Source organism: Chiloscyllium plagiosum, unplaced genomic scaffold, assembly GCF_037043375.1.
Source record: "Chiloscyllium plagiosum isolate Xiang-an unplaced genomic scaffold, Cpla_swu_hap1 HiC_scaffold_31, whole genome shotgun sequence".
In the NCBI taxonomy this organism is placed as follows: domain Eukaryota; kingdom Metazoa; phylum Chordata; class Chondrichthyes; order Orectolobiformes; family Hemiscylliidae; genus Chiloscyllium; species Chiloscyllium plagiosum.
This window is the reverse complement of record NW_028270169.1, coordinates 47,664,809-47,690,373: the sequence shown is the minus strand read 5'-3', so window position 1 is coordinate 47,690,373 and position 25,565 is coordinate 47,664,809. Positions and strand designations below refer to the sequence as shown.

Here is a 25,565-nt window from a genome sequence, read left to right as displayed (position 1 = left end):
ATTACAGTGTTGATTGGTTAGGAAAAGCACTGGGAAACCAGATGTAGGAAAACAGGATAAGCCAGTTAATTTTGTTGGAGTGGTAATGGAAGGTACAGTGAAAAAAGCTGCGCCAGATCATACCAACTAGTCAGAGGTTGATTCAGGAGGAAATGTCAGATCTTCTTAAACCATATGCTTGAAAAGGTAAAGATTACTCACATTGGCCAGCAGCAGTAGGCGAAGAGGTTACAATATTGAGAGATACAGGATCCTCTCAATCTTTGATGTTGAAAGAGGAGGAGATATGAACTTCCGAAGGAGTATTGCCGGGAAAGTTATGAGTAAGTGGAATTCATGGTGAGACAAAAGGTGCTCAATTATGTAGAGTGAGGTTAGAGACTGTCCGTGAAAAGTGGAGAAGTGAGTACTGGAAAAACGTTTAACTCCAGGAAAACGATTTGTCCTTGCTAATGATATAGCTAGTGTGCTGCCTACTGTGGATGAAAAGCCAATGGAAAATCAGGCAACTGAGCTATTACAGGAAGAATATCCTGGGATTTTTCCTGACTGTGTGGTAATGAGGTCACAAAGTCATCAGTTAAAATGGGAGAGTTACAGCAGAAAGATGAAAAACTGAAGTAATTGTATCAAAAGGCAGATACAGAAAAAGAATCTGAATGCACCCCTGTATGTTAGTCTCTTAAAAATGATGCCTTAATGAGGAAATGGAGCCCATCACATATTCAGGCAGATGAGAAGTGGGCAGAAGTTCATCAAGTTGTATTGCTAGTGGGTTATAGAAAGAAGGTGTTGCACGTGGTGTATGAAACAGGTGTACCCAAGAACTCTGTGGGAAGCTAGAGAAGTGATTGTTGGGCCTCTTGCTGAGATATTTGTATCATCGATAGTCACAGATGAGGTGCCGGAAGACTGGAGGTTGGCAAACGTGGTGCCACTGTTTAAGAAGGGCGGTAAAGACAAGCCAGGGAACTATAGACTGGTGAGCCTGACCTCGGTGGTGGGGAAGTTGTTGGAGGGAATCCTGAGGGACGGGATGTACATGTATTTGGAAAGGCAAGGACTGATTCGGGATAGTCAACATGGCTTTGTACGTGGGAAATAATGTCTCTCAAACTTGATTGAGTTTTTTGAAGAAGTAACAAAGAAGATTGATGAGGGCAGAGCAGTAGATGTGATCTATATGGACTTCAGTAAGGCGTTCAACAAGGTTCCCCATGGGAGACTGATTAGCAAGCTTAGATCTCATGGAATACAGGGAGAACTAGCCATTTGGAAAGATATTGTGAAACTTGAAAGGGTTCAGAAAAGATTTACAAGGATGTTGCCAGGGTTGGAGGATCTGAGCTACAGGGAGAGGCTGAACAGACTTGGGCTGTTTTCCCTGGAGCGTCGGAGGCTGAGGGGAGACCTTATAGAGGTTTACAAAATTATGAGGGGCATGGATAGGATAAATCGGCAAAGTCTTTTCCCTGGGACCGGAGAGTCCAGAACGAGAGGGCATAGATTTAGGGTGAGGGGTTAAAGATATAAAAGAGACCTAAGGGGCAAGTTTTTCACGCAGAGGGTGGTACGTGTATGGAATGAGCTGCCAGAGGATGTGGTGGAGGCTGGTACAATTGCAACACTTAAGAGGCATTTGGATGGGTATATGAATAGGAAGGGTTTGGAGGGATATGGGCCGGGTGCTGGCAGGTGGGACTAGATTGGGTTGGGATATCTGGTTGGCATGGACGGGTTGGACCAACGGGTCTCTTTCCATGCTGTACATCTCTATGATCTAAGTCATTTAGGGGAACGACAAACTCAAGCTAAAATACAAAAACATTTTTACTGGCCTGGACTGCACAAGGATGTAGTTGAATTTTGCCGACATAATGTACATTACTGCAGTCAGTAACAAAACCTGTTAGCACTGCTGCCTCACAGCACCAGGGACCAAAGGTCAACTCTAGCCTCGGGCGACAGTCTGTGTGGAGTTTGCACATTCTCCCTGTGTCTGCGTGGGTTTTCTCTGGGTGCTCCAGTTTCCTCTCACAGTCCAAAGATGTGCAGGTCAGGTGAACTGGCCACACTAAATTGCCCATAGTGTTAGGTGCATTAGTCAGAGGGAAATAGATCTGGGTGGGTTACTCTTCAGAGGGTCGGTATGGACTTGTTGGGCTGAAGGGCCTGCTTTCACAGTGTAGGGAATCTAAAGTAACCTTTAACAACCATTCTTACATTTTAGGAACCTTTTACAAAAGTCTCAATTGATTGTGTAGGACCCCTACCTAAAGGGAAAAGTGGAAATCAGTATTTGTTAACAATAATGGATGTGTCCATGAGATTTCCAGAGGCCGTTCCATTATACAATATTACAGCTAAAAGGATTGTAGAAAGGTTACTCAAATTTTTCACCAGACTACCCACACAGATACAATTAGAACAAGGGTCAAACTTTGCATCAAAATTACTCGAGGTGTTTATGGACAGCTTAGGAATAAAACAATTCTAATCTACTGCGTACCATCCAGAATCTCAGGGAGCACTAGGAAGGTGGCATCAGACATTAAAGACCAAGTTGAGGGCTTATAGTCAGGACTATCCGGATAATTAGGAGAAAGGAATTCCGTTTGTACTTTTTGCTATCAGAGATGCACCAAATGAATCAACCAAATTCAGTCCATTTGAATTAGTTTTTGGGCATGAAGTGAGAGGACAGCTGAAAACTGATTAAGGAGAAATTGTTAAGTCAGAATTCAGAGACCACATATTTGGACTGTGTGTCAAATTTTCGGGCACGATTAAATAGAGTAGTGCAGTTGGCTAGACAGCATTTGAAAGTATCACAGCATACAATGGAACAGGAAGCAGACAAGAAATCAAAAACTTGCAATTTTACTATCGGAGATAAGGTGTTAGTGTTACTTCCAGCGATAGGTGAACCTTTCAAAGCAAGGTTTAGTGAACCTTATCAAGTCAAAAGGAAATTGAATGAAGTGAACTATTTAATAAGTACTCCAGACAGAAAGAAATCTCACAGAGTATGTCATGTGAATATGCTCAATAGGTATTTTGACAGGGAAGGAAATCCAAAGGAGACTGTGTTGGTGTTTACAATAGAGAGTGAGAAACCAAGTTCAGAGGATTCTGAATTGGACATTCCTCAAATTAAATTGGACAATGAGGAAGTTGTCAAAAATTATTGAGTTTCCTTCCAGAGAAAAATTGAAATGACCTGAAAGAGTTATTAATATCATACGGGGAGATATGTGGAAATAAGCTGGGAAGTACTAATCGAATTATGCATGATGTAGATATAGGAAATGCTGTTCCAATTAAGCAACATCCTTGTAGGCATAACCCTCTAAAGTTGGCACAGGTTCAAAAGGAGATTGAACGCACGCTCCAAGACAACTTTACTGAAGTGAGTTACAGTTACTGGACTATCGCAAAGTCAATGCAGTTACAAAAACTGATGCACATTCAAACCCATGTTTGGAAGACTGTATTGAAAAGGTGGGACAAGCCACTTATATTTCTAAGTTGGACTTGCTCAAAAGGATACTGGCAGGTACCTTTGTCAGAAAGGGCGAAGGCAACTTTGACTTTTGTAACACCGAATGGACTGTATCAGTTTAAAGTCGTGCTGTTTGGTATAAAAAATATGCCAGCCACATTTCAGAGATTAACCAATAAGGTCATTGCCAGACAACCCAACTCTGTCATATATTGATGACCTGGTGATTTTTAGTCTCAAATGGAAAGGGCATTTGCAATATTTATCGGACTTGTTTGATCGACTTCGGAAGGCAGGCTTGTTGGTAAACCTAGCTGAAAATGAATTTGCGAAAGCTTAAGTCACCTTCCTGCGCCATGTTATTGGATATGGACAAATGCCCCACAGGATGCAAAAACAAAAGGTAATTTGGGAGTTTTCCATACCATTGACAATAAGAGCAGTTCTACAGTTCCTGGGATTGAATTTTATCGAAAACTCGTACCAAATTTTAGCAGTGTGGCTGCTCCACTCACTGAATTGCTAAAGAAGGGCAAGAAGTTTCAGTGGACAGCCGACTGTCAGAAGGCATTTGACAGTCAGAAAGCTGTGTTAACCACTGCCTCGGTATTAGCCACACCTAGCTATACAAAGCCATTCAAGGTGGCTATCGATGCGAGTGATGTGGGTGTCGGTGCTGTGCTCTTGCAAGAAGACGAAGAGAAGATAGAAAGACCTATAGAAAGACCCGGGTATTTCTCCAGGAAACGGAATATTCATCAGCAGAAATATTCAACAGTTGAGAAGGAGACTTTGAACTTGGTGTTGACAATACATTTCAGTGTTTATATTACCAATAATGTATCTGAGACAATCATATATACTGACCCTAACCCAGTGACGATCGGGGAGAAATTTAATGTCAAATATTCCAGACTGTTGTTCCAGTGATTGAATTTGAAAATTATGCATGTGGCAGGCTGACTAAACGTGATTGCTGATGCATTGTCGAGACTTGAATGAGAAACCGAGGCGTTTGGTGGCAGGAGTAAATGGACTGAAACAGAATGGGGTAGTGCATGATTATTGTCAATGTAGTGTATATACGTAATGTAGTGCACAAACAGTTTAAGATTAAAGGGTTTTAAAATGAAGCCATCTTTGGATATTGATGGTTAATTTTGTTTAAAGGGGGAGGTGTGATGCTGCTGCTCTTTTAACAAGGTTATGTTGTCCTTGGTCATTTTTCAGGATGTTATAAAGTCACAGGCTCTAAAATGTCTAGGTTTCAATGGGTTTTAGGGCCAATTTGATTATAGCTAACAGATACTGCCTCAGATGAAATGCTCTTAAGTTTTAAAAAACACTTGTACAATGAAAGGTGAGTGACCAGTTCTCCAGCTCAGCTTTTCTCTGGTTTGGTCTGGCTATTCACTGAAAGCAGTCAGACAGTTGTGAAGCTGCTGGACCCAAGAGAAGCAGGTCTAGGCTGACCCTCCCTCTCTCTGACTTCTCTCCGTAACACCGTGTTTGATTTTACCAACCAGGTTCTAAAGATTGCACCCCTCTGACCTTAAACCTATGCCCTCTAGATTTGGACTCCCCTACCCTGGGGAAAAGGCCTTGACTATTCATACTATCCATGTCGCCTCATGATTTTATAAGGTCACCCCTCAAGCCTTTAACGCTCCAGGGAAAATAGCCCCAGCCTATTCAGCCTCTCGTTTTCGCTATCTCCATTTCATCAGATTGTCTATCCAGCAGTAAATGAGCAGCAATCTTCCCCAATTAAATACCAGGAAGACTGAAGCCTCTTCAAACTGTTCCACAAGCTCCACTCATTAACTGTTGTAAAGGGTCTGAAAGCTTGGAACAGTTAACGCTGAGGAATGGATTAAACCTTACCAGATGATGATATCATATTGACATGGGCGTGGGAGCAGTTTTCTCTCTCTGGGGTCTCTCTCGTAGTTTCAGTGACAATGTGCATGAGCCAGACCCTTGTTTCTTTCAGAAATAACCTACATATTGTTTAAGATGAGAACATCTTCTCATTAGACTAACAAATGGTTTTCCTCATCTACACTGGTCCAACCAGGTTCTAAAAATTGCAGCAGTAAATCTGCCATCTTACACCAGGACAAGCAGTGGTAAGAATTCATCTTCCAACAGAACAATTGCCTTCAGGCAATTCACAGAGGCTCAGCCAGACTGTTCACTACCTTGATGCCACATCAGACGAGGAAAGCAGTTTCCAACATCCCAAGCTTCCCATCATCAAGACTGCCTGCATTTCATCACCTGATTCGACCTGTGCCTCAGCTCACTTGATGCTGAAACCTTCAGCATTCACTACTCAAATAATCCCTTGGCTAAACTCCAAACTGTTCACATTTCAAATTTCACTGCCTACCTCTCAACTTACACGGAGTCTCGTTTACCCATTACTGATCACCTCAACATGCCAAGAGCTATCTTATATAGGTTCCGGTTTAGCAACGCCTCAATATTAATTTTTGTGCCATCCTCCAACTCTGGTCTCTTTAGTAATCTGATTCACGCCACCACTGGTGGCCGTTTCTACAATTGTCAAGGTCTTAATCTGGGAATTCTCTGCATAAACCTCTTTGCCTCTTCTCTGCTTTAAGTTGCTCCTTAAAAGCTACCACTCCATCCCAGCCTTGGGTCAATTAATCTCAATTATCTTTCTTCATGTAACGTACGGTTGAATAACATGCAAATGAGCACATTGGGACTTATCTCTTCAGTAAAACATCTCTCCACACATTGTTATTTTCTCAGGTTGATTTTGGAGGCCACACCACCATCCAGTGGTGAAAGTGAATATAGCATGTGCAAGGACTCAAATGGAGTGTGCCATATAGACCTATATCGTCAAGAAGTTTAGATATAGATATGGATGTGACTGAGTTTATCAATCTCTTTGTAACTTCTTTAAAAAAAATTAGCAAACTTAGTATCTCACTACATTTCTAACTTCTGTTCTTCAATCAGGCATTCTGATCTGAAACATTGCTGCAGTGTTCCATTCCAGGATTAAAAGACCCTTAAAACTTTACACAATTTTTTATTGTGCAGAGTAAAATAAAAACACAGAAATGTAATCTCCCTGCTCATTAAGGTGCACAGTACTCGACTCCGATTGTATGTGAGTCTTTTGCCAGAGAATGCGAGGGAGAACAAATCAGAAAACAAACAAAAAAAGATGGAAGTATACAGTGATGCCTGACCATTTAGATTTGAAAGAGATAATGCAGGCCTGACCAATTAATCACACATTGGGCACATTTCATACCAGGATATTCCTTCAGAGATTTCAGAGCTCACTGTTATTTACCGTCTGACACCATTGCTGCGGACCACAATGGATCCACACCATCACCCTCTTAGTTCATGTATGATCTAAATCCCTAGGTGGAGATCATTTCACATGTGAGCAAGACAGGGACGGATTCATTGTAGACTGCCTAAGATAGGCCCAGGCAGCAGAGCAAGATCCAGGAACTGGGAGCAGATCCTTGGTATCACCTTTTAACCCAAGCACTGGAGTCAAGAAAAATAAACAAAGAAATTAGAAGCATTTTAAATTTAAAAAGCACCAATTGCACTCAAAGCTGGTATTTCTCAAGAACATGCTCTCAGAATGGGGACATTTCGAATACGGCCTTCATTTATGGTCCTTCCTAGTTTCATAGAGTTGGATCAAAATGGAGTTTGTCTCCTCATCAGGGAGGTTAGGAGCTAATGTTATTGATATGTGACTGCAGTCACAATTGGGTCATTAAAGGAAAAATCAGATTTCTCTCCATGAGGAGGGATGAGTGAATCTGTTGGATATTTACAATTACTATATCCTTGTGGCCACTTTTGCTGATATTACATTTTAATTTCCAGAAATTTATTTTAAAAGTCTGAACTCAAATTCTCCAACTGCCAGAACTGGATCTGACGGTTTGCTCCACCTGAGCTGCTGCATTCTACTTTCTTACCTACTGCATTCTTTTTCTCCTTACACGATTCTTGTCCTTCAAGTAGAAGTTGTGGTCTGCAAGCATAATTTCAGCATATTAATGAGAAACCTAACTTCAATCAAATAAAAAGCATCGAGTTATTTTCAAACCAAAAGCATCAAGGGAAGAAAAATCTCCACAAAAAGCCTGCGATGAGGAGGCTGATTTCAAAATTACGACCAATGTCCCACTGCTGGTAGGGTTTTACAGCATTTCCTGTCAGGAGTGCCTGATGGGAAGGATGCCATTACTACGAACTGTTAGAGTTTAATCATTCCATTCAGAATCCTGGATCCCAAATAAGGGAGGTGTTCGTTAGTTTTCCCACAAGTAGAAACTTGGAGGAATGTTCTTGAACGATATCAAAAGTATAGATGTCACAAGCTAATCTATAACCTCGTCAACTGGAAAGAGAAGATGGAGGCAATGAGGAGGGAGTAGGGGTGGATAATTTTATATTGCCAATGGATAGAAAGGAGATCTTCTCCTCCAGGCAAGAGATGACAAGGGGACATGATTTTTGAATTCGTGACTGGGTTCTTTCTTTTTGGGAATTCCTAATTTAGCAAAATAATGGAAAGCGGTCAGCTTTTACTTTTACCATGATTGATTCCTTGGCTAACTAGGCATTTAGTTGCTTCCAAGTGACTTTCAAATGGCATATATTCCTGAAGTAACATTCACATGCACAACCCTTTCTACTTGACACTCTGCAGCATACCCTAAATTCAACATCTTCTAACCTTTTATCAGTTTTCTCTTTGAAAGCAGCTGCTGGTATAGCAGAACAGGCTCATTAACCAGGGACGAGGGAGGGCATGAGAAGTTGTTCAAATGGTGAAAATTGATTTTTTGTTTCACATGCACTGTCCTAATGAAGGTGTGGGGCTGGGAGCATTTTTTCTATCTCAAGGCTTGCTCCAGCATCATCAAGCAGTTACTCATTCACCGCGTTTCTGACAATTCTTACTTTTTGATGATAAACTGAATGCCCTCGCTCGCTTCTAAAATCTTCTGGAGTTTCGAAATTCCAAAGCAATTGGGTCTCCTGAATGGGATACCCTCTGGCAAACCGTCCACAAGCAATTCCTCAGGATGGGACTGGAATTTCAAATAGGGGATCTTCACTGGATCAGAAAGCCCCATTGCTTCACCTGAAATAGAAATGGCAGTGGTAACACCTTTAAAGGCTGAATGAGGGCGGCATGATGGCTCAGTGGTTAGCACTGCTGCCTCACAGCACCAGAGACACGGATTCGATTCCAGCCATGGACGACTGCCTGTGTGGAGTTTGCACATACTCTCCCTGTATCTGCGTGGGTTTCCTCCAGGTGCTCCAGTTTCCTCCCACAGTCCAAAAGATGTGCAGGTTAGGTGGATTGGTCACGCTAAACTGCCCATTGTGTTCAGGGATGTTTTGGTTAGGTGCATTAATCAGGGGTAAATGTAGGGGAATGGGTCTTGGTGGGTTACTCGTCGATGGGTCAGCGTGGACTTGTTGGGCTAAATGGCCTATTTCCACACTGTAGGGATTCTATAATTCTTTATTGTGAGGAGAAGAAAGAACTCCAACAGTGCAGTCATTTCCAAGCTAAGTTTAATAATCAAGGCCTCAAGTCTCTAGTGTAGTTCTACCTGGTAAATGATATGCAATATTAACAATGCCTTCTAACTCACCGTACTTTCTGTCGAAAAGGATTTCAACCTGCTTCCTCAGTTGCGTTATCTTTTCATTCCATTCTTCTGAAGGAAAGTACAGTATCAGAAAAGTCATATAATAGCTGGGACATCAGTCAGAAAGCAAGATTAGTATCAAGGTAATTTAGTGACAGTTAGACATCAAGATCATAAAACACAGGAGCAGAAGTAAGCTATTCGGCCTATCAAGTCTTCTCCACCATTCAATGTGATCATGGCCGATTTGATAATCCTCAATTCCACTTTCCCGCCTTTTCCCCCATAACCCTCGATTTCCTCACTGATTAAAAATCTATCTCAGCCTTGAATATGCTTGATGATCGAGACTCAACAGCCCCTGTGAAAAAGAAAGCCACAGATTCAACATCCTCTGACAGAAGAAATTCCTCCTCACCATTTCCTGTACGGGCTGCCCCTTATTCTGAGATTATGCTCTCTGGTCTTGGACTCCCCAAGAAGGGGAAACAATCTTGCTGCACCCACCCTGTCAAGTCCCTAAGAACCTTTAGTTTCAACAAGGGTGTCTCATCTTCTAAACTCTAATGTGTATAAGCCCAACTGACTCAACATCTTCTGACAAAAATTCCCTTCCATATCCACGATCAACAGAGTGAACCTTCCCTGGGCTGCCTCCCTTATTTTGGTAAGGGAACTAAAATTGTCCACAGTATGCCAGCCAGTGCCTTGGATAGTTCGAGCAAACCTTCCCTCTGCGTCATTTTTAACACTTGCCATGCACAATACCAGACACCTTTGTCCTTCATTACGCCTTCATGGCTGGGTGTTCTATGACTCTCTCACTGTAGGGCTATGCTATCTCACAATGCTATTTGCTGTCATTGTCCACATTAAACAGAGGAAGAGGACAGGGCCTGTTCAGTCCAGTGTGGTAGAGAGCAGCCACCTTTCCAGTCTAACTACAGAAGTCTCTTGTAGTTAACAAGGTCTAGTTTATTGCATTGCAGCAGTTCATTACAGGTTACAAATATGATTGTCTAGGTTACAGAGACCTGATATTAGGTCTCACTCTTTCGAGATTTATATGGATTGGAGCACAGAACTATCACATCAGGTGATGTTTATGGCACCCCACAGCATTAACCCTTTCACTAACTACTAAGTCACATCTCTCAGTATCTTTGAACAGATAATTAATGCAAAACCTGAGGCAACAGCCTCAGTCAACTGGTAACATTCACATCAGAGTTAGAAGTTTGTGAATTCATGACCAACTGCAGATCGGAACTCAAAAGTTAAAACAGAAAACCGAGGGAGTGCTGCCCTGTCAGCGGTGTCACCTTTACAGAGAAGCACAACAATCTGTCTCACCTCTTGGGTGGACATAAACACCTTGCAGCAAAAAAGAGAATGCTTCCTACTATCAAGGTGAAGATCTCTCTCAACCAGCATCACTGCAAACAGATGAACTGTTCATTCTCTGTGGGATCTTGCTGTGGTTGCAGCTGCTGTGAGATTGGGACACCTTGAAACCACAAGCAGCGTTACAGAAAGACACATTCTTCTTTCTTTCAACAGATTCTTCTCCTCCTTTTGTTTTTGGGTTGCTCTCTGTGCTAAGTTCCGATACCATAATCACAAGATCATTCTCCAGGGGACTTCCTACCAGCAGCATCTTATCAGCCTCAAATGGCAGTTAAGAGTCACAAATTACTGACCTTTCACCAGTACATGTTGATCTTCATGATTAGAAGCATTGTCCTGTGCAGCATCTGAGGTCAGAAACAGGAAACAGGTCAGGGCTGCAGTTAGTCACAGATATTTTGCAGGACATTTTCAGTGATCCAGAGACAGAAAACTTTCTCTGACTGAACAATTTGGAGTATATTTGGGCTTATCTCCATGCCAATCGTTAGCTTCCAGGACTGTCCCCATGGTGTTATGAGTTAAAATGTGGCTTGTACAAAGCAGCATGACAAAATTGGAGTCACCGCGTTCAGCTATCATAAGCTAGTCATTAAATAGAGAAACTCACACTCAGCTTTCATAAGGCCAGTTGGCTTCAGTTGTAACAAAACACAAGTGCACAGGATGATCTATAATTAAAGGCAAGGGGTACGACCAAAAAGTTTCACAGTGGGTGGCACGGTGGCACAGTGGTTAGCACTGCTGCCTTGCAACGCCAGAGACCCGGGTTCAATTCCCGCCTCAGGCGACTGACTGTGTGGAGTTTGCACGTTCTCCCTGTGTCTGCGTGGGTTTCCTCCGGGTGCTCCGGTTTCCTCCCACAGTCCAAAGATGTGCAGGTCAGGTGAATTGGCCATGCTAAATTGCCCATAGTGTTAGGTAAGTGGTAAATGTAGGGGTATGGGTGGGTTACGCTTCGGCGGGTCGGTGTGGACTTGTTGGGCCGAAGGGCCTGTTTCCACACTGTAAAGTAATCTAATCTAATCTAATCTAATAACATGACCACAGGGTGGTAAATCTTGAAGAGAATAGCTGTAAATTGCAGAAAGACATCAACAGATTGGTCAGCTGGGCAGAGCAGTGGCAAAGCAGAATTAAACGTGTGAGGCAGAGAAGATTTACTCAGATGTTACCTGAAGGTTGAGTTATAAGGAGAGGTTGCATAAGCTGGGACTTGGTTTCTTTGAGTGTAGGAGACTGAGGAATGATCTTATAGAGATTTCTAAAATCATGAGAGCCATAGGTAAAATAGATAGGTGATACTTTCTCCCTGCAGTAGGGGATTCTAAAACTAGACAGCATAGGTTTAAGATGAGAGGGGATTTACACAAAAGAGTCCAGAGGGGCAATTTTTTTCACACAGATGGGTGGTAAGTGTGAACGATCTGCCAGAGGTAGTGGTGGAAGTGAGTGCAATTTTGTCATTTAGACTGGTACATGGATAGGCTAGGTATGGAGAGATATGACCAAACACAGGCAAATGGGACTAGTTTAAACTGTATGGGCAAGTTGGGCCGAAGGGCCTGTTTCCATGCTGTAGACCTCTGCAACTAAATCCATGGGGAGAGCTAACAAGGGATTTCACTATGAATGACAGGACCTTGGAAAATACTGAAGATCGAAAAGATCCTGGTGTGCATATTCACAGATCGCGTAAGGTAGCAGGACAGGTAGATAACTTGGTTAAGAAGGCATATGGTATACGTAGACTTTATTAGTTGAGGCACAGAATACAAGTGCAGGGAGGTTATGGTGGAACATTCTAAGATGCAATCAGGCCACAATTGGAGTGCAGTTCTGGTCACTACATGATAGAAAGGATCTGACTGCACAGGAGGGAGCTTTATGGGGATGGTGATGGAGTTGAAGGATTTGAGCTGTGAGGGTAGATTGGAATAGGCAGGAGTTGCTTTCCCAACAGCAGTGAAGGTTGAGAAGGGACCTGATAGATGCATATAAGATTATAAGAGGCAGAGATGGGGGGGGGGGGGGGATAGAAAAGCACTTTTCCATTAGTAGAGGGGTCAGTAATCAAGATTTAAAGTAAGGTGAAAGGGAGAGTGGAGGAGCAATGTATTTTCACCAAGAGGGTGGGTGAAGTCTTGAACACACTATCTGAAAGAGCGGTCAAGCCAGAAACCTTTGTAACATTCTAAGCAGTATTTAAATAGTCACATATTTCCATAATGTCCAGGAATAGGGACCAAAAGCTGAAAAATGGAATTAATGTAGCCAGATTTTTGTTGACCAGCATTGACACAGTGGGCTGAATGGCCTCCTTCTGTGCTACAAACATCTATGAAACTCAAGTCCACAGCACATACAGGTGCTGGGACAGCTTAGCAGTGGTTAGGAGTAGATCTCAAACCAAATCAGACGGTCTGTGCCAGCTGGAACTGTTTCCAAAAGGCCCACCTGCCAGGTTCATCCACCAACAGAGCAGCCCAATAGTGAACTATTGGGATGGAGTTGGGGCCGGTACAGCAGAAGTATAATCTTTATTTTTGAAGAATTCAATGTAAAGTCAGCTGTGGCTCAAATGGCAGCAAATGTACCTCTTAATCAACAGTTTGAGAGTTCAAGTCCTGCTCCAGAGTTGAAACACAAAAATTTTTTTTAGATTAGATTACTTTAGATTACTTTACAGTGTGGAAACAGGCCCTTCGGCCCAACAAGTCCACACCGATCCGCCGAAGCGTAACCCACCCATACCCCTACATTTACCCCTTACCCAATACTACGGGCAATTTAGCATGGCCAATTCACCTGACCTGCACATCTTTGGATTGTGGGAGGAAACCGGAGCACCCGGAGGAAACCCACGCAGACACGGGGAGAACGTGCAAACTCCACACAGTCAGTCGCCTGAGGCGGGAATTGAACCCGGGTCTCTGGCGCTGCGAGGTAGCAGTGCTAACCACTGTGCCACCGTGCCGCCCAAAAATCAAGGCTGAAATTCCAGTGCCCATACCAGCAGAGTGCTACACAGTTGGAGTTGCTATCTTTCTGATGAAATGTTAAACCGAGTCCTCGGTTTATGTAAAAGATGCAAGAGATCCAAAGACATTACTCTGTGGTTTTGGTCAATATTTTACCCTCAGTCATCATCTCTTCACAAACTATGTAGACCTTATAGCCTCATTGTTTCATTGAGGAAGTTTGCTGAGCATCTACTGATGGCCATGTTTCCTAGAATAGAGCTACACTTCACAAAAAATGTACTTCATTGGCTTTAAGGCACTTGGAGATGGCTGGTGGTCAGGAAAAGTGGTATCTGAAAGCAAGTCTCTTTTTGAATCTATCGTCACTAAGTTACAAGGAGAGGTCAGGCACCTGACGGCGATTCCAGCAATATGCTGGGTTCCTCAGAGGGGGACTTAGCCGACAGGTTTTCACTGATGTCTTCCGAGGTCGTATGTGGATCTGTCGGGAGAAGCAGAAGAACAGGTTACTCCGTGAGAGTGAACCGGCTGGGACAGTGGATGATCTACAGCTTTGTGTAATCCCACTCTCTCACTTTTTCTCTCACACACATATATTTGGTAAAATAAACAGCAAAGAAAAATGACCAATCCCTCATGTCCACTCATGAGTGTTTCACTCAGGGCTGCCACTTTAATAGCACAGCAGCATTATTTATATTTATTCACACACTGCTTGACCAATTCACTGCAGCATTCACTCCCCTCTATCAGGCTGCAGTAACTACCATACTTCCCTGCTCCTCACTGTCAGCTCCTGGCTTTTAACAAAAGTAGGACATTAATCAGCAGCAATCTCCATCAGGTGACTATTGCAATCCTCTGAAAATGTTCCTACCTGCTGTCTAATGTCACCTTTACCAATAAAAAAAAGTGCAAAATGTGGAGGAATGCTCTGAACATACAAAATGATACAGAAAATATCTGGTTATGTATGGTTTTTAAAATATGCATAGATAAGTAACATGATTGCAAAGTGCAATAAGAACAAGGACAAAAATCTGGCTGACTCAGCTCTTGCATCTGGTTCATTTTGTCCCTGAACTCGAACAACGAATAGAGAAGCAGGATGACAGTTTGGTGTCAGTACTTCCTCACAGACATCCTTGACTGCTACAGGATGCTATTTTACAGAAGCAACATGTATCTTTGACATCAACAATTTGTCTTTAACCTTTATTTACTCCTCTGCTGCTCAGTCATAATCTTGCAGAGAACATACATTCAATTCACACCTCTCTAGCAGAAGCAGAGATCCACATTTTAGGAAGCATTTTCAGAATTCACTGCACCATTGGAGACCATTCTGCCTATCATACCAGTGCTGGCCCTCTGAAAGATGTATTAGATTAGATTCCCTACAGTGTGGAAACAGGCCCTTTGGTCCAACCCACACCAACCCTCCGAAAAGTAACCCACCCAAACCCATTTCCCTCTGACTAATGCATCTAATACTATGGGCAATTTAGCAAGTCCTATTCACCTGACCTGCACATCTTTGGATTGTGGGAGGAAACTGGAGCAAACCCACACAGACCCGGGGAGAATGTGCAAACTTCACATAGCCAATCGCCCGAGGCTGGAATCGAACCTGGGACTGTGGTGTTGTGAGGCAGCAGTGCTAACCACTAAGCCACCGTGTTCCGCTTAGTATTCTGCTCCTGCCTTTCCCTCAATACCAATACTGGTTTGAAAAAGATTTATCCATTTCCTTTTCAATGACTATTCGACATTTTGTTTCCATCATGGTTTCTGGTCAACTGATCCACACCCTAAAAACCTGCACACAACGAAAAATAAATTCCCTTTATCTTTAATTGATGTCCCGATTTGTTGTTCAGTGGAAGTACTTATTGCTGATTTACCTCATCAAGAGCTTCCATAACATTGATCACTTCCACCAGAAGGGAATGAGTTTCATTCTAATTTTGTTTAAACCTCTCATTGTTGCTCCATTGCAGTAAGGTACTCTGCCTCCTCTCCACTGCCTTCACGTTCATTATAAAATGGGGCTGTCAAAATAGCGCCACTGACTGATGGCTTAAACAGACTGGCTCTGAATTTCAGACCTTTCCCCATTTTTACACCCAGCTGCCCGTTTGGAGCACCTGGCTGGTCAATATGGAAATTTGTCCCGAATTGGTACACATCCTGCCCAGGAGTCAATGACGATCAAACAGAAAAGGGGTCAGACAACGTGAATTGATGCCGGAGACAAGCAATGACAAATTTTTGTTTTTAGCAAAGATACCAATTTATTTGCAATATTGTTGCGGTGCAGAGGAGACTAGTCAGCCCATCATGCTTGCACCAGAATTTTCTGCCGTCGCCATTAATGTGGGAGCTTCAAATGTGTCTCTAACTGCATTTCAAAAGATAATCAAATCATGCAGTCAAATCTGTTCAATTGTTACTCCCCCCCCCCCCCCCAAGGTAGGGTTTATTTACTTTTTACCTTGAACAGTAATTTGAATGATTTCTGAATCTTCCGGCTCTGTCTTCACTTTTTTCATTGTTGACAGATCAATGGAGGCACCTGTGGGTGGAAGTGGAAGAGGAAATTGATCATCAGAAAGCCATTAGCTTTGTGGGCAGCATGCTCACAAACGGGTGAACAAACTCGCTGGTACAGGACGCCATGCTTTGCCACAGAATGTGTCTCATATCATTCTTTCAAGGGACGTATGTTTAAGAATCAGCTGCATTTAGAGTCAGAGAGTTACTGTGGAGTTACTGAAGCTGCAATGTTTAGACAACAATCAACGATGGTTTCACAGCCACCATTGCTGAGACTCATTTCATATTTATAAATTTATGATTTACAAATTGAATTTAAGTTTCACCAACAGCCATGGTGGGATCTGAACCCTTGTCCCCAAAGCATTAGTTTAGGCTGTGGGCTAACTAGCCAAATGACATAGCCACAATGCCATCATCTCTGCGACTCGTGGTTCCTTCCCAGTGACTTGTCACAGCTGCCTAAGTGAGGAAATGAGCCAGGCACAAGCTGGGAGGGAGAGAGGGAAGAAAAGGCAAGAGCATTTGAAAGTCTCCCTCTTGTACATCTGCCAGAAGCCCACTAGTCACCCTGAATTACTTGTGGATCCTAGGATTAGACTTTTGCCTTCCTTCTACCCTGGAAGTTGCCAGAAAAATTGAAACAAGTAGCTGAAACGATCACTAAACTGCTCCTTCCAGCAAAACCCATCATGGACTTTCCTCAAGTTATTCCAACTTCTAATAAGACCATAAGCTACAGAAGGAGAAGATGGCCATTCAGCCCATTGAGTCTGCTCCACCATAAAAACAGTGCAAAAAAGTACTCCGTTTTCAAGCATGAGTCAACAGCGAGTTTTGAGACAATAGGACTCCAGAATATAATATCAATCTTCCCCCTCCCACCTGTCAAATCTCCCCCGGTAAGCAATTTCCCCAAATGGTGTTGTAAGGTCCTATTCCTATTGATTCCACCTATCACCTATGTCAGATTTGATCTTTTGATAACCTTAACCTCTCTTTCAGTAGATGATAGAATTGAATAGATACCACATTGGGTATGGCTCACCAATGTACTTTTGCCTGGAAAGGCTAATTTCTATTAAGCTCTCAGCCTAAGGCTGTTATTACACTGATGTTCCTTAGATCTAGCACTGTCAGACTCAATTAAACAAACTTCAAGCCAGCAATGCCACATTTTAGCATACAGATAGGAATTACTAGGGTGTTATTATTAAAATCCTGTGTTTAATGCCCTGTCCTAAAAGTAGTAGAGTGATCAATACGTGTAAAAGGTGTTCGGTATGCTTGCCTTTATTGGTCAGTACATTGAGTATAGGAGTTGGGAAACATGTCGCAGCTGTACAGAACATTAGGCCACCTTTGGAATACTTCATTCATTAATGGTCTCCTTACAAGAGGAAAGATGTTGTGAAACTTGAAAGGGTCCAGAAAAGAATTAAAAGGATGTTGCCAGGGTTGGAGGATTGGAGCTATAGGGAGAGGCTGAATGGGTTGGTGCTATTTTTCCTAGAGTGTCAGGGGCTGAGGGGTGATCTTATACAGGCTTATAAAATCATGAGGAGCAGGGATAGGATAAATAGACAAGGTCTTTTCCCAAAGTCCAAAACTAGAGAGGAAAGTTTAGGGTGAGACAGGAAAGATTTAACAGGGACCCAAGAGGCAACTTTTTCCACGCAGAGGGTGGCGCATGTATGGAATGAGCTGCCACAGGAAGTGGTGGAAACTGGTACAATTGCAACATTTAAAAGGAATCTGGATAGGCATATGAATAGGAAGGGTTTAGAGGCATATGGGCCAAGTGCTGGCAAATGGGACTAGATTAATTTAGGATATCTGGTTGGCATGGACAAGTTGGACTGAAGGGTCTGTTTCTGTGCTGTACATCACTTTGATTCTAAATGGACTCATGTTAAATTAACAAAAAGAGAAGGAACGAGTTAGTTGTTTGAAGAACATTATCATGTGCAATGCCAAAATCACTAAAAGATTTTATTGACCATTAAAAGAAAGATCTTGAAACAAAACCACAGCAAAGGAAATGCAACTTGTTTTTGTATATTTAAAAATACAGAATGAGTAACAATGTATCCTCAGCTGCAGACACTTCATAGTGAGAAACAGCACCACTAAAACAGGGAGGAGCCGTTTTCCTGCACCAGACTGGCCTCGAGGATGCTCCTGTTTTTGCAGTAAGTGTCAGAGGCTGGGAATTCCGTGGCAGGTAACTTACCTCCAGTTTCCCCAAAGCCTGCCTGCTTTTTACCAGACATACAACAGTAATACTATCCATTTGTATGCAGGGGTGTATCTCCACATTGACATTATCCAGAACAAAGCAGCCCACTTAATAGGCACCCCATTCATCACCTTCACCATTCACTCTCTTCACCACAAACACACAGTATCAGTTGCGTGCACCATCTACAAGATGGACCGCAACAACTCGCCAAGACTCCTTCAACAGCACCCTACAAATGTGTGACCTCTACCAACTAGAATTGGACCAAGGGATAGAAGACACATAGGAGCATCAGCCCCTGCACAGTCTCCTCCAAGCCACACACCACCCAGACCTGGAAACATATTGCTGTTCCTTTACCATATATACTTGAGTAATTGTCAATCTCATGTAAAAGTTGACCCCCTATTTTTGGCCAATAATCTGGAATTTTCCATGTATCTTGTGTAAAAGTCGACCCTAGTTTTCACAGATCAACATTACTGAGTCAGTGTGCCGGCCGTCACGTTCCCGCTCCAGCTTTCCAGTCTGCCAGTTGTTCTGCTCCACTCCCAGTCTTCCGGTCCGCTATCTGTTGTGTTCCACTCTGGGTTTTCAGAATTACCATAAATCATTTTCTTTCCTTTGTTTAGAGAAAATTTGGGCTTCTGCTAAAGGTACAGTATGAATTTCGACAGGCATGAGTTCCAGCCCCTCAAAAGCAGTATCCATGTAATAGTCGACCCCATAAATTTAACCTTAAAAAGTAGTCAAAACTATTTGACTATTAATCGAGTATATATGATATATTGCCGTTCCTTTAAATGCCAGAGCCAAAATTCTGGAATTACCTTCCTGACAGCATTGTGGGGATTATCGACTGCCCAAGACAACAACGGCTCATCACTATCTCCTGAAGGTGAATTCTGAAGGGACGAGTGACAAATGCTGGCCTAGCCAGCTATGCCCACATCCATGAACAAATTTAAAAAGAGTAGGTGGCTGTGTGTTGGGACAGGAATTTGCTCTCATTCTGGGGCTCTCCTAACCTCGGCACTTCCAATACACTTTAATTTAAGAACAATTCAATCTCGACTGGAACATGCAGAAACAGAAACACTTGCAAATAACTTTTAAAAACTTCTTGGAAGACCGGACTTGCAACTTTCAAACAGAGGGTAAAACAGAAACGAGTTACTCACCCGTTTCACCTTCTTTCATCTTCACTGACCTGATAAGGAAAAAAAAAACACTTTTCAAATTCCAAAATGTCACTATAGAGGGTATGAGTTCATAGATGAAATAAGCAGCTAGAATTTGTCCGTGTGACGAAGATTGGATAGGGTCTGCACCATCTTCATAGTAAGCACCAGATTATATTTCTAACAATTAGACCACTTAAAACAGCACAGAAATATACCATTCAGCATAATTCACCCACTCTGGTCTCCTCCACACCATTTACTTCATCTCATTCTTTCAACATTTCTTTCTCTAATGCACTTTTCTAATTTCCTTCTGAAAAAAAAATCCATAAAATTTGGCTCAACAACTTTTTGGGGTAAAGTTCCATATTTAGCTGAGTCAGGAAATTCCTCTTCATATCCCTATTGGATTTATTAGTACAGAGGAACCTCGATTATCCGGCATTCGATTATCCGAATTTCGGATTATCCGGACAAGGTCGTAAGATCCAGATGCTTGGCTAAACTGTGTTATCCGGCATTCAATTATCTGAACATTCAATCATCTAAACAAAATACTCCTCGCCCTAGGCATTCAGATAATCAAGGTTACTCTGTAAATACCCTAACATTTTTATCCTAGTCTTGAATTCTCCCATTAGCGGAACTCTCTTTTTGACTCTTCTGCTCAACCTATTCGTAATTACATGAACTTCAATCAGAGATCCTCTAGTCCTTTTCAAAAGATTTCCCCACTTGTCCAATGCTTGCTCTAGTACAGAATCAGTAAAGCCTGTCTGTGTTAGGTAAAAATGGTACCCAGCGCTGATGGTTGTGGAACATGGACTGCAGCGGTTTGAGAAGGCAGCTCACCACCAACTCCTCCAGGGCAATAAAGGATGGGCAATAAATGCTGACCCAGCCAGTGACACCCACAATCTATGAATGAAAAAAAAAACTGCAAGGGGTGCAATCATACAACATTAAAGGGAACATATAACAGTTAAATAATTGGAGGCCCATCACAAAACTGATTGCGAATTATGTGAACGTGGTGGGAATAATGTGGAGGAGGTGACGCTGCAGATAGTTTCTACCTCTCCATCCATTTAGCCTCAATCCAAGAGGTGTTAGATCTCATTGAAGGGGGAAGAGAGAGGGGCATGTGTTAAAGAGAAACCCTTCAATAGGAGATCCCATCAGTGTTTCTGTTGTTTTCAGGAAAAAAATTGTTATCAAGCATATTAGGATTCTGTTTTCCGTTCAAACATTTTTTGGTGCAATGTGGGATCACAGGCTGAGACAGCCCAAAAGAGATGATTTGCCCCTTCATTCCTATTCTATCCAATCAGGCTCACTCTCCAACTCCGTCCCCATTGTTTTCCCTTCAGTGATATTCAACGGCCATTTCAAAGTTATTAAGTACCATCCTTTCAGACAACATATTCCAGATTGCATGTCTTTGCTCTGCAAAATGAAACATTCACGTTGCCTTTAGTCCTTCTGCCAATTACCCAAAAACATTTTTTTTTTGGGCACCGATCCTACTGCCGTTGGAAACGTATTCTCCTGAATTATATGAAAAAAACAGTGCCTGATTTTAAATACCTCTGTCAAATCTCCTCTGAACCTTCTATGCGACTTAGAGAACAACCTCAATGTTCCCATTCTCTTCACTTAACTGCTCTGCTTAATCCCCTGTTTACGTCAGGCATCAGAGCTTCCAACGGTATCATAGAAATTGTAGAATCCCTACGATGTGAAAACAAGCCATTTGGTCCAACATGTCTATACTAACCCTCCGAAGAGTATCCCACCCAGACCCATTCCCCCTACCCTGTTACTCTACATTTCCCATGACTAATGCACCTAACCTACACATCCCTGAACACTATTGGCAATTTAGCATGGCCAGTTCACCTGACCTGCACATCTTTGGACTGTGGGAGGACACCGGAGCACCCGGAGGAAACCCACGCAGACACAGGGAGAATGTGCAAACTGCACACAGTCAGTCACCTGAGGCTGGAATCGAACCCGGGTCCCTGTCACTGTGAGGCACCAGTGCTAACTACTGAGCCACCGTGCTGTATCTTCTGTTTGCTGTACTCGCCCCTGAAATTTTCAAGGTGAAAACACTTTTCACAATCAGTTACTGAAATCTGATAGTGGTATAGTTGGGGAAATGGAATCTTGGACCTGAATGGACAGGCCTAGAAATGGGGACTATCTTTAACTTATCCAATTGAAGGACTGTGAAATTACCAGGGCAGGACCCAAGGAGGAAATACACATTAGAGTGGATAATTCAATTTTGAATCAGCAACAGAAAAAGAAAAAAACTGATTATTTTTCTATTCTGTCTTTGCGCTTGACTAAAGGTATTTTTAAAAAACGTTCACATAACAATTGAAAAAGGCAACAATTAATACTCTACTGAAGGAGATTTTACCTACAATTGTTTGAAAGGGTAATTTCTAGTTCTAGAAAGGTTAATTGGCAATAATTAACACTTAGCATGTGGTTAATAGGATGTTTATGCTGGAGATAACAAACCTCTATATTCTGTGGTGAGTCTAGTCCCAATCTACCAAGTAAATTAAGCACCTACACTGCATTCAGTGTATTTCCATTGTGAGGTTTTCATTAGGCTAATGATGAAGAGGCAAAACTTGGATAAATCCAACTGTCCAAAAGTTGCTAATCACGCGTTTGCAGAAACAATGCGTTATTTATCTACAAATAACAGCAAGCACCAGTACTATCACCATTGTATTAAGACTGTAACCTCCACAACATACTGGACGAAAAGATTTGAATTGAAGGAGGGTTGACCATGTGTTTGGTACATCTCCCTTCTCTATTGGGAGGGGAAAAAATAGTCCAATAATTGTGCATTATGTTAGTTGCCTTGGCACCAAACCAGATGGCGACGCATTCAGATGGGAATAAATTACCAGGCTGTGTGCGTTTAGAAGGAAAATTGGGACAGGGAGTTTACTTAAAGCTTGAACGGTCTTGCTTTGACAGAAACAGGCAATTAATATGCAGACAAATTGCTGTGTTTACATTCACTAGGAAGTTTTTTTTGTCAGAGATGCATTAGAAATGCGAAGGAAAGGTTTTTTTACTGGGTGGGGCAGGCAACTTGGGGATGAGCAACAGGCAAAAATCCAAAATGATTCTAAACCAAGTATTCACCAAGCACTTTCTCAAAGATTCCTTTCATTCTGGCATGAATGGCTGAATGTTCGTAATAACTGGAGAAAGGCTATGCCAGGTTTGCATTAGTACAGACCACTGTGTACAAGCATCTGCCCTTTCACTGAGAAGTTGGGGCCAGGTATCACAGTTGTTCTCAGGAGCTTGGGCTGTGAGAGGGGTTAACAATCAGAACCCCAATCCCTCTTCATTATTCAATAACCCTCAGCATGAATGCACAGTGAGATCAGAATTGAGCTCTTCTCCAACTGAAGACAACTCTCATATATGAGCACCAGCAACTTGGGTAAAATACTAGAGCCTGTTAACCAGCCCCCTTTGGTTGGGCTACTAGTCACATTAGTGAAGTAGTAATCCAGAGATTCTGACTGATATTCCCAAGAATATGAGCTCAAATCCTAACATAAGAAGCTGAATTCAATTTCAGAATTGGACGGCATGGTGGTTCAGAGATTAGCACTGCTGCCTCACAGCACCAGGGACCCAGGTTCGATCCCAGCATTGGGTGACTGTGTGGGGTTTGTACATTTTCCCAGTGTCTGCGCGGGTGTCCTGCGGGCGCTCTGGTTTCCTTCCATGGTCCAAAGATGTGCAGGTTAGATGAATTGGCAGTACTAAATTGCCCATAGTGTTCAGAGATGTGTAGGTTAAGTGCATCAGTCAGGGGTTAAACGTAGAGGAATGGGTTCGGGTGGATTACTCTTTGGAGGGTCTGTATGGACTTGTTGGGCCGAAGGGCCTATTTCCACACTGTAGGGATTCCATGATTAAATTTGGAAATAACCAGTTAGTGTCAGTAAAAATGAACAGAAACCCATAAGAGCTGAACTGGTATATTCAGGTCTTTTAGGAGAAGAAAGCTGCTGTTCCGGCTGGTCTAGTCTATCCATGATTACAGTCCCACACCAATCTGACACAATCCTGTGCAGTGCTCCAGCACCTCGTCACACTGGAAGGCCACTATCACTTCCTCAGGACAGCAGGAAATGGATAATAACATCTGGTACTGCCCCTAATATCCACACTGTGAGAAGAAATGAACATATATTCAAGAAATAGAAGGCACCGTCTTCATTTTTGCTATGCCAGGAATTATTCTGGGAACACTATGAACAAAGGACATACTATGTAGTCTGGGGAAAAAACAAAATCTTTGCGATTTTGAACTAAAAGCAGAGAAACTTTTCAGCAAACTTAACTTCAGCGCTTGCTCCTGATTAAAGCCATTAGCTAGAACCAAAGAATCAAAAGGTGCTTGTGGAGCAGTGGTAGCGTCCCTACCTCTGGACCAAGAGGACTTGGTTCAGGTTCGACCTGCTCCAGAGGTATGTGATAACATCTCAGAACAGGTTGATTAGAAAAATACATTACTTTTTTTTTTAAAAAGGCCAAAGAATCAAGAACACTTGTAGCAGAGTGGTAGTGTCTCTGCCTCTGGGCCAGGAGGTCTGGGCACAAGACCAACCAGCGTCAGAGGTGAGTAATAACATCTTTGAACAACTATCTATAAATTGGCTAATGTGTTATAAAAAGTCTTTGTGACCAATGGTGTGCCATAAGGATTGGCACTGGGTTCACTGCTTTTCATCATCTATATAAATGATTTGGAATGTGAACATAGGAAGAGGTATAGTTAGTAAGTTTGAAGATGACACCAAAATTGGACATGTAGTGGACAGCAAAGAAGGCTACCTCAGAGTACAATAGGATCTTGATCAGATAGGCCAATGGACCAAAGATTGGCAAGTGGAGTTTAATTTAGACAAATGTGAGGTGCTGCACTTTTGAAAGGCAAATCAGGGCAAGACTTACACACTTTATGGTAAGGTCCTGGGGACTGTTGGAGTTCAGGTTGACAGTTCCTTGAAAGTGGAGTCTCAGGGAGAAGAAAGTGTTTAGTATGCTTTCCTTTATTGGTCAGAGTATTGAGTATAGGAGTTGGGAGGTCATGTGAATATACAGGACATTGGTTAGGCCACTTCTGGAATATTGCGTGCAATTCTGGTCTCCTTCCTATCGGAAGGATGTTGTGAAACTTGAAAGGGTTCAGAAACGATTTAAAGGATGTTGCCAGGGTTGGAGGATTTGAGCTATAGGGAGAGGCTGAATTGGCTGAGGCTGTTTTCCCTGGGCTGAGGGGTGACCTTAATAGAGGTTTATAAAATTATGAGGGGCATGGATAGGGTAAATAGACAAGGTCTTTTCCCTGGGGTTGGGGAGCCCAGAACTAAAGGGCATGGGTTTAGAGTGAAAGGGGAAAGATTTCAAAAGGGAGCTAAGGGGCAACTTTTTCACGCAAAGGGTGGTGCGTGTATGGAAGGAGCTGCCAGAGGAAATGGTGGAGGCTGGTACAATTACAACTTTTAAAAGGCATCGGGATGGGTATATGAATAGTAAGGGTTTAGAGGGATATGGGCCAAGTGCTGGCAAATGGGACTAGATTACTTTAGGATATCTGGGCAGCATGGATGAGTTGGACCGAAGGGTCTGGTTCTATACAGTTCATTTCTATGATTCTATAACTATTGATATCACAATTTATGCAGCCAAAGGGAAGGAACAACTGAATCCTGACCTTTGTCTAATTAATCAAGTCCTCTATTAGAGCTTCTTACACATCTCAGTGAAATGTTACCTTGAGAAAGCATTGAATGATTGTATTTGTAGGCATCAATGGGTTCTGCCTCATTTTAGATGGGACTTCTTTGTTAATAAAATAATTAAAGCCATTCTTAACTTCAGCTAAATCAGAATGTTTCTGTGTAAGTTTAATGACTAACTGGGGAGAAAATAGGGCCCCTCAAA

The 25,565-nt window shown here is 42.4% G+C and overlaps 1 protein-coding gene across 10 annotated transcripts in view; it reads right to left on the bottom strand.

Moving 5' to 3' along the window:
* gtf2ird1 (GTF2I repeat domain containing 1) overlaps positions 1–25,565 on the bottom strand; it is a 214,990-nt gene that overhangs the window by 64,095 nt on the left and 125,330 nt on the right. For 9 of the 10 annotated variants that reach the window (XM_087977507.1, XM_087977502.1, XM_087977506.1 and 6 more), the window contains 7 exons: positions 19,557–19,585; positions 16,072–16,152; positions 13,969–14,058; positions 10,887–10,940; positions 9,190–9,255; positions 8,483–8,666; positions 7,492–7,547 (listed from right to left, as the gene is read on the bottom strand). In XM_087977507.1, coding sequence (XP_087833633.1) covers positions 7,492–7,547; positions 8,483–8,666; positions 9,190–9,255; positions 10,887–10,940; positions 13,969–14,058; positions 16,072–16,152; positions 19,557–19,585 — 560 coding nt within the window. The remainder of the gene's footprint in view (positions 1–7,491; positions 7,548–8,482; positions 8,667–9,189; positions 9,256–10,886; positions 10,941–13,968; positions 14,059–16,071; positions 16,153–19,556; positions 19,586–25,565) is intronic. The other variant, XM_087977503.1, reaches the window with a different exon arrangement.